Below are 14,116 nucleotides of genomic sequence, written 5' to 3' on the forward strand. Positions count from 1 at the left end.
TGTTTACTTCAACTCTCTGCCCTCTCTGGGTCCTGTGCTGGGGAACATAAATTCCCACGCTTTGTCAAGGGACGAGATGTTGCTGGAATCAGGTAAAAAATAACTAAGACATAAAGGAAGCCTGAAGGGTGGGAAACTGGCGCACAGAGTGAGCCTTAGAATGGCCACTAGAATTCAGGCGTTTTCTGCCATTAGCTAACAGGTCAAGTATAATGACAGTGTGAGCTGTTAGGGTGTATGTACATAAACTATTTTAGTTTAGGTTGCCTAGAAATAATTACTAGTCCTTCCAGTAGAGTGTAAACCACTTATTTGATTAGCCAATTAGTGACATTGAAATTGAACATATCTAAGTAGGTCAAGGTCACTGTAAACTGATGTGAATATTATTATATGGAGAGGTCTGAGTTCAGGGAATTACAAACTCTTTAGCATGGTGGGATAACTTTGTAGTGCAAAACAAACAAACTTTACATTCTAAAATGCGGCACATTCAGGGTTAAAAAATGTTATGGTATGTGGTAAAGGTGGCCAAGGATTGAATCTAGGTTAGTGAGGACTTTTCTTTGCTGCAAAAACCCCTGCAGAGAACGTGCTATTAGTAAAATACTACCCTAGCAAAACCAAACAAAACAACATTAGATTGACTACTTGAGGTCCTGTAAATCAGATAGTTTCAGTAGGACTTCAATGCAATTATAGGAGTAAATATTTAGCCTTACTGGGGCAGGCCCGAATACCTTAAGGGAGCCCTCAAGTGTGGAGAAAAATACACAATTGTCTTCACCCAGTTCTGCATCTCTAACAATCACCAAGAATAGGCAGGCTAAAATGGTCCTTTGTTTGATGATGTCAGCTGGGGTTCAAAAATGTACTGTGACATTATTCACCATATGGCACCTTTAATATTTTCTTGGAGCATCTACCCTAAGCTAAGGGAAACAACATCTTGTATGTCCTCATTTTGCCGTTATTGCTCTTTTTACATTTTTCGGGGACATTGACACCCCATATTTTCGAATCAAACACTGCCTATCGCCTTTGGTTACAGTAGATTTTCAAATCACTTCCCCAATTTTCCTTAATTTGAGCTGCTAAGGGAGGATGTTAATCCAATTTCAGATCACAAATCTAATCCTCGTCCCTGTGTAGGTCACACAGGACAATCATAATCACCCTTCTCCATTGAGGAGAAATCCTATGAAGGGGTCTTGTATGCTGATCTGTAATTCAACCGACGGTGGTACAACTGGCTAGATACATGAATGCAATGCCAACTAGAACTAACACGATTCACAAAGAATTTGCTATAAATAGTTGTGACTTATTCTTGAATGGCATGTGCTTTACCCCTGAATTCCAGATGTAAACTAGGAGTACTACTGGGTTACTCCAGGAATTCAGCAGTAGGAATAAGCCAGGAGTGCTACAAGAGTAAGTCACAGCAATATCTTTGTGAATTGGGGTCATATGGTCCATAGTTACAGAATATTTGTAGAATTAGTTGATGGCCATGCAGAAGGCATAGGACTCTCAACCTCTAAACTGAATCCTCTGTTTGATGCATTTAGCATCTAGTCAAACTCGCACCAGAAGATTATGACATGCTCTATATAGTGAATTCTAGGAATATGCTTGTAACTTTCATGTTTTTTGAACCATAATCTTCCCTTCTAATACCACTTTCACCGTGTTGTTGGTGCATCAAAGCATTTAGAAGAAGGATGGCCAATATTCATTGAGGAGCAGATCCAAAGCATATTTTCAAGGTCACCATTTATGTAACTGATCTTCTACTAGAGTCACTGGACATCAAATAAAAATGAAAATGTCACACATAATTTCCTACCTTGGCCTCAATGATGAGGTCGGCGCACCAGGGTGTGGAGATACCAGTGGTTTGGAATTAACCATTCAAGTCTGTATCTCCACCTCTGAATTGACCTATTCCAAGTTAATGCTGTTGGAATGGGGAATAACAATACACATTTGTTTATAGTAAATGGCGACTGAGCAGAACAAGAGACAGAGGGGGTGGATGGCAGTGGTCAGTGGAGGCAGGGGGAACAATTACGTGCCTTCCAGGTGAAGCAGGAGGGGGTGGAGTGGGGGCCAGGGATGGTGACACACTGCATCCTTAGTCCAAACTCAAAGAGATTTTACTGACAAATTAGGGTGCCAGAATATTGGGCCAGTTATATTTCAATGGAGCAGTATAGAACAAGGGATACCATATTGTTCAACCTGTAATCAAGGGCCTAATCTGGGGGCAGATATCTGATTGATTGGAATTCACACACATTTAACTGGTCCATCAATTTCCTTTTTTCATCTGAAAGTAAATATATATTTATTTTTTCATACGGAAAATTGATGCGACAAGTGCAAATACACTTGCAAACGTTTAGTTTTCTCCCTGAGGAAAATAGGTATCCCATGGAGAATACAAATCCTGGCCTTTCACTCCAATCAGTTTCAGGGTGTTCACTACCCTTTTTCTTGTCTGGAAAGGGATTTCATCTTGGCCATGTCAGAAGTAAAAATATGACCTTTTCTTAGTGAGTGACGGGGTAAGAGAGGAGACTTTAAATATAACAAACGTAATTTATTTTGTTGTCTATGAACGTGGAGGGCATACAAGGATTGGGATCAAAGTGCTTTAGGAATCAGGCCTGTGTTTACACTTAGCTCTTGTGGTGGAATGGATCCGTACCATGGTGACCATCACTCTATACCATGAGTTGAACATGATTCTGCCACTATCAATATCATTTTCCATATCGTTGCTAAGATGTTCACTAGAAACAGTACAGGAGAGAAATGTAAAATATTCAGCTAATAATTATGCATTTAAATTTAGTTGAACCTTAAAAAGCATATGGAGGGACATCCACAGATCATACTTCAGTATGAAATCAGTCATCATTCACTCACTCACTCAAAATCAATTGTGGTTTAAATTATGAAAGTTGTTTCTGTGAATTTTCCTCGGCTGTGTGCACCTACTTCTTCAACATTAAGGTAAGGACATTGATGATTGATGCACGCATGAGCAGCCCCACTGCTCACATGTAAAAGTGTTAAATCCTCATTGCCTCAGCTAGTCAACCACTTCTGAAACATGAAAGTGAATGGTAGTTCCTCAAACCACTGATTGCATTAGCTCATACTGCATCATGAAAAAAATATGGATCAGGGATGGGAAGTCAAAACTTAGGAAAATAAATTCCACTGGATCAAATTTTCTCTAAATTTGAAGCAATAATTCACAACTCCATTATATTATTGCATTAGGAAACAAAAACCTTTAAAGCGTTAAGACAGCCCTTTTGTGTCCCTGCCAAGAACATGTAGTCGGTCCACAAGTTGCTGGTTGGTGCTGGTTGCAGAAGGTTTCTTTATGCGTTTATATCCCTTTAGAAGTTCATAGATAAAAATGTTCACCCGTTGGCATGCGCATGCATGGTTCGATTGTTCACAGTGTATGATGATAGGCTACTCCATGCCACTCCGGAGAATCTGATTGGCTGCAATCAACATGACGCTAATTATGAAGGCCATGGCAAATGCGCATATAAGGCTCTTCCGTACACAGGTCTGTCGGTTCTGTTTCTGGGAGTGCACTAAAGCAAAGAAAAAGAAAATAGATATTGAAAATTAAACTAAGACAATGGTCCTTTTCTGTTGAAACAGGGAAACATAATCACATTTTCAACGTTCTGGATTAGATATTAACATTCACTGTTGCTTGAAACAAAATGCAGACGAAATACATGAAGCACATGTATTATTATACCATTAAAATCAACTTGACACACCATTTGGTTAGTATATATAATAAATGGGTAGATGCTTAATTAGAGTTATGGATTGAGATAATAAACAGTGCTCTTACAAAAATGGGTATTTCCTCACCATCAGTTGAGGATTATGAACACAATGTCAAAGGAGAGGTATACATCATTACTGCCTTTTTAGATTTCTATTAAAAGTCTCCAACTAGTGATGCCTCAAGGTAAATCTATTGTTCATATTTTTACGAAAGTCTGCCACATTTTCAAAAGAAAAACCCCCTACCTTGAAGCTATGCAGATTAAAGTAACCTACCTCCATAGTAAAAGATAAAGACATATGTCACCCTGCTTGATTTTCTGTTAGGGGTAAAACAAACAAACTGAAATTTCCCCCACAGCATGTGGAGCTTCCCGGGAGCTACTCCTGCCATTTGAGTCACCCCAACTTGCCACTTCCCCCTGTCTATTATTATAGAACAACAGCAGTACCTATGAGGACAAGAATTAATTTGAGATACTAATCAATATTATGAATTAAGCAAAATGTTTTTAATGTTATATTTTACAAACATGAAGTACAGTGAGATGGGATCAAACGTGAAGTGAAAAGGTGCTCAGGCACAAATGTGATACATGTAACTTTGAGGCTGCAATGTTTTTATCACAATGGGATAAACAAGAATACAGCCCACAAAGTTTATAGAATTTGGGTCTCTATATATAGTATGGGTGGGTGGTGAACTCTGCTCTGCCAGCAAAGTTCACAGAGTTTTGATACTCCGCACTCCATTTGGAGTGCGGAGTTCAGCAAAAACTTCATCATCTACCTGCAGAGCTGAGCGCGCTCACGCCAACTTCTCTGTACTTCTTCTTAGTCCTGTGGGCCTGCCAGGCAAGTGCTTGTTGGCTCCTGCCACAGGTTTGACTTTTGGAGCATTTAGGTTGGTTCCTCTATGCCTTCCATGCCTCACGCCTTCCCTGATTGGCTATGGGGACTTTTGGATACGAAATGCAAAGTGTTTTAAAGAGTTCTCAGCTGGTGCTTTTAACTTCTCAGGCCACCACCAATCACAGTGTAGACTGCCCATGTTCCGTGCTCTCCAGCACTGATTGGGCTGTGTGAGGTATGCACAAACGTATGAGAGGGGAGCAGCAGGTATCAGAGGTAGGTAGCAAGACTGTGTTGCAAAGTGTGGTGACAGGTTGCAGATTTCCCATCAATAGCTCACCATGGACTGGCAAAAAGTTTATTCAAATCAGTATGCCCAAAAGAGCAATACTCGCCTTGAAACATCACTTCAGGAAAAACATTTACATGACGTCCTCACACGGTCTAGCTCTCAGCACTAAGCAGAACCTAGCAGTTCCACAGCACGCCATGCCTCACCCGACTGGTTAACCACATGGGTGCCTTGCTATACATCCCCAGTTTTCCTTTTTTTTACATTGATTTGTCTCGATTGCTTAGGATTAACTGTACTGGTGCACTGGTCCTGTGCAGTGGAATCTGTAGTCTGGACTTTGACTCCTGCCCTAGAGGACTGCACTCATGGCTTACATCAGTTTGTGGAATGAAACTTACTCTTGTATTACTAATTGTGACAGCAGTAATTTGTTTTATTAATGTAGCACCAGCTGCCAAGTCTTGTGGCTTTGATGTTTTATTGCCCATCTCAGTGACAATCATTTTATTGACCTTGGAAAGATGGATGGGTGCATTTGCTGTACTGACATTTGAACCTGTGGCTGTAAGTTTTCTGCAGCAGGTGTGCTAACTCCCTGCTCTATTCCGCCTATGTGCCACTTGCTGTGATCTACAGTGCACCTGGTCTGAGGCGGAAAAAATGTCAGGTATTGATGGAGCAGACTGTGATCACAGACACACAATGCCAGTTTCAAGCAAAAAATGGTAATGCTTGATAAATAAAGCATTACTTACTTCCTCTGCCTCTAACTTCTACTCCCTTCCCCGCCTTCTTCCTCTCTCGCTCCTTCCTTCCTCTCCCTACTTCTTCCACTTCCCTTCATTCTCTCTCCCTGCTTTCCCTCTTGTCCCTTTCTTCCCTTCCCTCTTGACCTTCTCCCCTTCTCTCCCCTCTCTTCCCTCTTCCTGCCTCTTTCTCTTTCCCTATCCCACCCTCCTCCCATTACGGTACCTGTTTCTTGTTTCTTCCTTCAGCTTTCCCTCCCTTCTCACTTCCAATCATTCCTTACTTCCTCTCCCTCCTCATAGCTTCCTTCTTTCTCTCCAGCACCTTTTCTTCTTTACTCTCCCTGGCTCTCTTCCTAACCAGATGGTTGATGGCGCAGGTAGCATACTCAATGGCCTCCTGGTCATTGAGTATTTCTGCAACCCATTGTTTCCTTTTTGGGCTAAGGTGCCCTCCTGGCACCTCTCACTCAACAGAGAATTGTCCCAGTCTCAGAGAGAATATGAGTACTTTGTGGAGTTTACGCACACATTAAACTCTGTACCAGCCCGAGGACATATCCTACAAAGAAAAGCGGTTCCTGTCCTCCAAGCATGCAGCTACTGTGAATAGGACGATTGGAGCCATTTACCAGCCCGCCTTCTGTGCGACAGGTTCCTCACCTTCCCGACTGGATTAGAAAGGCAAGTGCCTCCCTTTGAAGACCACAGTTCCATGTGCAAGATGTATTTGTGCATCATTCAGCTGCTCTGAAGAGTCGCGGGTGGTGTTTACGGCGAGATACAGGGTTTTCTAACGGAGCAGCTGAGTGCTGAGGGCTGGTCCCTGGGCTTGGCAATCTACTTTGTCTTTGCATGGACGAACGTCTCAGCATTATATTCTATAACAATATAGGGCTGGAAAGGAGACTTACATTGCAGAGAACTGGAAAGAAAATGGTTTTAAAAAACAGGTAAAATTGTGATATTACTTTGTAAGTAAATGAGTAGGGAGGGAGTGGCTATTTGCATCAGAGACTGCCTTTACAGCCGGAAGAGGGAGGGCAAAGTTCAGTGGTAGCTTTCCTCCTCAGTGCTAGGCTTTCCTCAATGCTGCTGGTTGTTTGTGATTCTGAACTAGAAAGTGTGGAGTCTCTTTCTGAACAGTTCGCTTTGATTTGTTTTACATTCTTGTGCTTGTAGTGCTAAAACGCAATTAAGACTATAAACTATGCCAATGCTGCCAGACTAGTAACCACTTTTAATGCCTTTGTAGTTTATGAAATGTTGCTCCATCACATGTATGGCCTCTTTCTCAGTCTACTTGTTACTCTTGCATGCCCTAATTATTTAAAAAACACTCTAGCTCTGTCAGAGGTAGACCAGTAGAAAAGCAGCACTGCTACAAACTGTCTGCTAATTTGCTATACTGGATTTCTTCTTGCACGTGCTTGTGTGTCTTATGTCTTCTGCGTCACTGTGTGTTAACTCTTAGTAAATGTTCTTGTGTCGTGCGAACTGCAAACTAAATGACATCTAGTCAGCACCAAATGTCTACATTTTAAAGCTGAATTGAAAATCTCCCTGGGAAAGCTTCTCAAGAGAAAGGCAAAAGTGTGACTGCTGCGGTTTCCTTAGGGCCCCAAAGACATATGTAGTATTTCGTCTTTAGGGGTGGCTGAGCAATATGGCACCCGCGGAACTCCACCGCATTCCACAGAAGTTTCTGGCGACTCCACAGAATTCAGCGGAGTGAAACACTGTGAGCTCCGCCCAGCCTTCGTTATGATGTACTTATGCTAAATTCTGTTATGAATTGCATGCCTTTTAACTTGTTTTATAATCTCATATCTGTTATGAGCCATATCTCATTTAACATACTAATTCTTGTTTCTATTGTAACTGTTATTTAGTTTTTGCTTGTTATGGGTTGTTGTTTTTATTTTTTTATATATATTAAGGGAAGGAGGTGTGTTGTGGTCTTGAAATAATGTATGCTGCTGGGAGTTCTACCATGGTGATGTCATTTCCTGAGTGGTGGAGTTGGAGAATTCTAAACTTGGCAGCTGTTCCTGTTGATGATGGCTGGTGGTAGGTATGCTGTGTTACACAAGAATAAACTTCTTTACTAACCTGCTGATGTGAGCTCTTCCTTTCACTGGATTGCAGTTTAACAGAAACACTTTAGAGAGACCACTTCCAGTTAAAGAAGCTTATTGTAATTTTTACTGATTGATGCATATCGTGTCATTAACACTGTAAAAGCAAGTGACACGGGGCCCGATTCACAGAACTAATTTAAGACAAAATCCTAAATTTACTACTTTTGGTATTCACAGAAGTTAGGATTTTGTGTTAAGTTTGTCTTAAGTCTGTCTTAAGTTTGTCTTAAGACAAACTTAAGACAAAATCCTAACTTCTGTGAATACCAAAAGTAGTAAGTTTAGGATTTTGTCTTAAGTTAGTTCTGTGAATTGGGCCCCGTGTCACTTCCTTTTACAGTGTTAATGATAATAAGCGGAGCTAGGTGAGAGGATTGAGCCAGGCCATACAAATAATGGCTTTGATCTTTCAAATTACAAAATTACCTGACTCTGAAGGTGATTTGAACTGAGCCTAAAATCTCCTAGATTCACTGCTTTAGGATGCATAGACTCAGTCAGTGTAAGACAGTTCCGAGCAAATTTCAAACCCATCTAAGCATTTCAACTCTACAGGTTATCACACTTCTTACTTTATTTCACCACAACACAGTGTAGATGGCACACAAGTGTGAAGTGGAAAGAAAATGAAAGAAATAGTGTGAGGCGCAGTAAGCAATGAATGGTAGATTGGTGTAGTACACTGTTTTTGTGAATTAGGTAATTGATAATTTTTACAGAAACAATTATAAACTATATTTAGGAGTGCTCAATAAACAATTGAAACCCTTAAAAACATTACTAGCATGGCACAGTCTCTTGTTGTTGTGAAGCGTTGGAAAACTGCCCTTTCTGCAGGGTCACGCTGACCCTATTTTTGCTGGCCAACCAGTAGTCCAGTGACTGTGCTCCTACTTACAACATGGTAAAATTGGGATATGCCTGTTTGCCATTTTTGATTTACTCACCAGTCACTAGTATGTGGTACAAAGTGTTCCTATGGCCTGCAAATGAACTGCTACAAGTAAGCTGAAGCATTCATTGTGCAACCCACTGCAGTGGCACTGTAGCCATTGTAGCTTGGCTATGTAGTGTAAAAACTGCAAATTTGACATGTTAAAATACCTACTTTTGACAGGCCTAAACCTTCCGTTCAAATATTAATAAATCACCCTTATGTGGGCCTTGTTGACTATAAAGCAGGACGCATGTCATTTAAAAGTAGGACACATAATCAAATTAACAATAAACATGTCCTTGAAGTGAAAACAGATGCTCAAAGCTATTTTCACTGTAGCACGATAAGCTGTTCCATCAGAAAACATTGGGGCACCATATTCAATTTAATAAATGTTATCGTTGGCTAGGAAACAGCTAAACAAACTTCATGTTTGAACTTTCAGAAACATTTATTACAAGCCCAAATCACTGGTGAAGTCAGAATTATAATATATATATCTTGGGAAAACTAACTTTTAGAGTGATACCGTTCCCTTCCTAAAGTCCCTTGAAGCTTAATCTAGAGATTGCTCTCCCAATTCTGACAGCCAGTAATTCACACTTCAATAGGTGAGAATGAGGTGTGAAGATGCTACCAGGAGATAACAATAAGCTGACCTGAATGGGCAGAGACAACCCATCTGAACCTGACAGAATATGCAGGGTGGGGCTGTTATGATCCTTTTTGAAATTAAAGTGCCAAAGCCTGCTAGAATGTAACCCCGGGCGGAGACCTCTGCTCCGCCCGTGGAGTGTGCGGAGATTCGCAAATCTCTGCACACTCCGAGGCGGAGCAGAGTTGGCCAGCCCCCGCCTCCACCCCCCTATATTAACAAATAAATCTACATTACTTCTACTAAATTAAAACCACTTACCAGGCATGTGGCGTCCTCGGGCTGCCCCCTCCTCTTCCTCGCCATCTGGGTAATTCTTTGAGAAAACTACGCATGCCCATGCATCCGCACATGCGCATTTCTCACAAGAAATGCGCGGGCACGGACGCATGTGCAGTTTTCTCAAAGAATTACCCAGATAGCGAGGAAGAGGGGGAGGGACGCCGCATGCCAGCTAAGGGGTTTTAATTAAATTTTAAGTAATGTAGAATTAATTGTTAATATAGGGGGGTGGAGGCGGGTGGCGTAGCATAGCGGAGTTCCACACAGTTTGTCGGCAACCCCATGGACCTCTGCGTAGCCCTGCTACATCCCACTAGACCCGGGGTTACTAGAATGTCAAATTCTACCTGAGAGGTCTGCTGGAATTTTTCATATGACACTTGGAGCACACATAGAAGAGGTCTCTTCTTTCAGAGGCAAATGTTAGCTGGCAAGACCAATTCTTTTGCCTCCTCAGAAAGACAGACCCTGGAGGGTGTGGCTTCTCCACCATGCAAGATGGGGACGGCCCATGAGCTCCAGGATTTCACGGGGTCTCATTCCTTTTGAAAAGCCACTTTCAGTATTCGAAAGTCTCCTCATGGACATTCCTTGGGTAGTCATTTAACTACAGGGTCCGTAGATTCCACTGCTGTCCTCTTTTGAGCCTGATACATGCCGCTGTCTCCTGTGAGAGCACGAGAGGCCGTCATTTTTTCAGCGAGCCATTTGCATCTCCTTTTTTTTTCTTTATATTTTCGACAAGTAATGGCAGTCTATGACAATCCAGGCACTCTGGAGGCTCCATTTTGATGCCAATATGGAATTTCTTACAGTTTAGAAAATATAAGTCTCCTTTACTTATGATCTTTTTATTTAATCTCACAAGATGACCTTCCTTCATAATCAGGAGCTTTGGATGATTTAAGTTCTACGTTGATTTGTTCTCATGATTTTTGACGTTTTAATTTTTAGCTGCAGATAATTGCTATGTCCAGGAAGGAAATTTGCTATTAGTTGCTTCATTTTGTAGTACTTTCCTCACGTTATTTTATCTACAACCTACATCTGAGAAACTTCAATTAACAGGTTTCTCATTATTACCGCTTCCTAAGTTTTTCAATTACTTTTATGGAGTTTTCTGGATACCTTATACCATCTTATGACCCATTATGTTTGCTTAGCAACAATGTCTGATATTTTATTTGTGCCTCATTTAAAACTAGGTTATTTCAGATGGTATTTTGACTATATGGTGTTCATAACTTCATTTTATGGGCACAGTAAAACCCTTTCAGAAGATCTCTCATAATACTGCACACCACATCAAAATGGTAGGCGATCTATTTGCAAGTGCAAGAACCTCCTTTTTGTAGCATGAAGTCTAAGAGGGTGAAAAATGATCCTCCACCACCTATGTCTTTTAATGATCCAGTTCTGGACTCCATCCTCGATGAGGTGTGGCACTTGCAACCTTTTATGTGGTCTAAACTTCAACAGATTGAGGATTGAAGGATCAGTATGGAGGGGAAAATGGTTGAAATGCAGCAAAGTATTAGTTCTCCTCAAGATTTGACTACTAAAATCCCTTTGCTTGAACAGGAGATCCCTAAACTCAAACTTCGTACAGAAGATTTGGAAAATAGGAACCATTGTAATAATCTCCGTATCTATCGTCTGTCAGTAGCATTTGAAGGTTCTAATCTTCTTGACTTCCAGATCTCCTTGGCTTTCCTACTGCTCCTCCTCTCAACTTGCAGTGAGCTCATCATCTGAGCCAAGTTAGGACCTGATTTAGATCTTGGTGGATGGGTTACCAAATCACAACATTGACGGATATCCCGTCCACCCGAAATATAAATCCAATAGGATATAATGGGATTTATATTTCAGCTGATGGCATATTCGGCACCGCTGTGACGGAGTAACCCATCCTCCAAGATCCAAATCAGGCCCTTAATCCTCATGTTTCTAAACCTAGAGAAATAATCATGTTCCTTCTTGAATTCCCAGCAGACTAGCTATGCGTCTTAAAAGCTGCTAATTATAAACGCTGTCTGGTTTGGTATGCCCATAACATATTCATCTCTCAAGCCTTCTGCAATGTGACCAATGCTAGGCAAAAGGAATTCCTTGCTTTGAGACCTTAAATGAAACAGTTTAGCATAAATGATGGTATTCTCCACCTCTGCTTATGCACGGTAACCCACAAAGGCACTTCTAAATCCTTCGATGATCCTGTGAAATGACAAGTGTTTCTTCAGACTATTTAATCCCGCTAAAAGTATTTTTGGCATACTTAAAGATCTTAAACGGGCGGGGTCACCCCCAGCGCCTCTTATGACATCATATGAGCAATGTCAGCCTCTCACCACCTTCTTTGTGAAGAAGGTGGAGAACATTTATAACTCTTTCTCTCTAGCTGCTCCATCTTCGGGCTCTGTTCTTAGCCCCTGCACCACCCACACTCTCGCTGCCCTCCCATCAATCTCCCAGGATGAGCTGTGTTTGTTATGCAGCAAGGTGAAATCAGGCTCTCCTGCTGATCCCCTCAAGCCGGAGCAATTTATGAATTCTTTACTCGTGCTCCTCTCTCCATTGGGCCAGGTGATTAATATGTCCTTGACCATGGTAGTTGTCCCCAGGACCTGGAAGCAAGCAAGGGTGAAACCCGTGTTAAAAAAAACCTTCCCTGGATACAGCCAAACCGGAGAATTTCCGACCCATATCTCTCCTGCCATGGGTATCCAAGATTGTTGAGACACATGTTAATTCCATTCTGACAGGCTTCTTGAAAGACAACAATATCTTCAACCCCTCTCAGAATGGCTTTCGTCCGAGCCACAGCACGGAGTCTGCCCTCCTAGCAGTGACCGAACATCTGAGTGTCACACTGGATGAGGGACGTACTTCGGCACTGATCCTATTAGACCTCAGTGCCGCATTTGATACAGTCTCCCACCAGATTCTGCTGCAACGACTGGAGGAGGCGGGTATTGTGGGCTCCGCCCTAGAATGGTTCACCTCTTTTCTTTCTGAGAGGACCTTCCAGGTGATGGCTCCCCCTTTTTCTTCTCGGATCCATACTATCAAACAAGGGGTGCCACAGGGCTCAGCATTGAGCCCCACGCTGTTCAATCTTTACGTTCAACCACTAGATGCTGTGGCTAGGAGCAGAGGGCTGACAATAGAATCGTATGCCGACAATACACAGCTGGTAGTGGCACTCTCTGGCAATTCCATGCAGAATGCTTCAAAGTTTCGGAGTGATCTTGCAGCTATTCCTGAGTGGATGTCGGCCAACTGTTTGCAGCTCAACGCAAGTAAGTCTGAAGTCCTGCTGGTTGGGTGGGACATAGAGCTGCGGAGTGAGCATTGGTGGCCTACGACCTTAGGCTGTGCTCCCTCCCCCAAACAGGTGGTAAAAAATGTGGGCGTCTGGGTGGACTAGGCTCTCAGCTTTCAGGTCCAAACCAAGAAAGTGGCAGGGGCCTGCTTTGGTATTCTGCGGGGGCTCAAACCATTGTTAGGTTACTTTAATCCATCCACCCAACAGGCTATCATTCATGTTGCCATTCTGTCTAGATTGGATTACACCAGCTCGCTCTATCTGGGGATCAATAAGTCTGAGACTATGAGATTACAGAGGTTTCAGAATGCAACGGCCAGAACTCTTCTTGGCCACCCAAGAACTTGCTCAACCTCTACTGCCATCCGCCACATTGGTTGCCGGTGGCCAGACGCGTGGAGTTTAAGTCCCTTTGCATCACCTTTAAAATCTTGAACTCTTCTTCTCCTGCCATTTTGGCCACCTTGCTCTCACCTTACACTCCCTCCTGCCAACTTCGTTCCATGGGCCATCATCTGACGGTTGTCCCTAGGGTAAGGAGAGTACGGGATGGTGGGCGCTCCTTTCGCACACTGGCAGCCAGACTCTGGAACTCTCTCCCTCTGTCTATCCGCAGCCTGACCAATTACTTTGCATTCCTTAAGGCTATTAAGACACATCTCTTCCCTTCGCTGTAGGTTCTTTTATTTTATTTTTCTCAGTGGTTCTCCTTTTAGCTGCTATTAGCGCTGGGACGCCCCTTTGCTTGGGCAGCTGTGTGCTCTACAAACAATATAGCATAACATTATTGTTACTATTGTTCCAAAATCTTAAGATTTTCTCATGCACCTGTTTTTTTTCCTTTTACCTATGGCGACCTTTTCTTTCTTTTTGGTCATACCTATTTATTAGCCCTCTGCTGTTGCTCTTGTCATTGTGCTAACATGGTCTTGTCCCACTTCATAGTGATTTACCTTTCAGATCTGCATGCTTATCCTTGATCTACTCCTTTCTTTGCTTTTTCATGTATCTTCTTTCCTTTGCTCTTCTTTCTTATTTATTCTATGTGA

General features: G+C 42.2%; 1 protein-coding gene across 1 annotated transcript in view; it reads right to left on the reverse strand.

Moving 5' to 3' along the window:
* Positions 1–2,598: 2,598 nt before the first annotated feature.
* Positions 2,599–14,116, reverse strand: part of CALN1 (calneuron 1) — a 1,196,285-nt gene continuing 1,184,767 nt past the window's right edge. Inside the window, exon 5 of the mRNA XM_085649815.1 lies at positions 2,599–3,623. Within this exon, the coding sequence (XP_085505941.1) occupies positions 3,496–3,623 (128 nt within the window). The 3' untranslated portion in view covers positions 2,599–3,495. The remainder of the gene's footprint in view (positions 3,624–14,116) is intronic.

Source organism: Triturus cristatus, chromosome 3_2 (assembly GCF_964204655.1).
Source record: "Triturus cristatus chromosome 3_2, aTriCri1.1, whole genome shotgun sequence".
NCBI classification, from domain to species: Eukaryota; Metazoa; Chordata; class Amphibia; order Caudata; family Salamandridae; genus Triturus; species Triturus cristatus.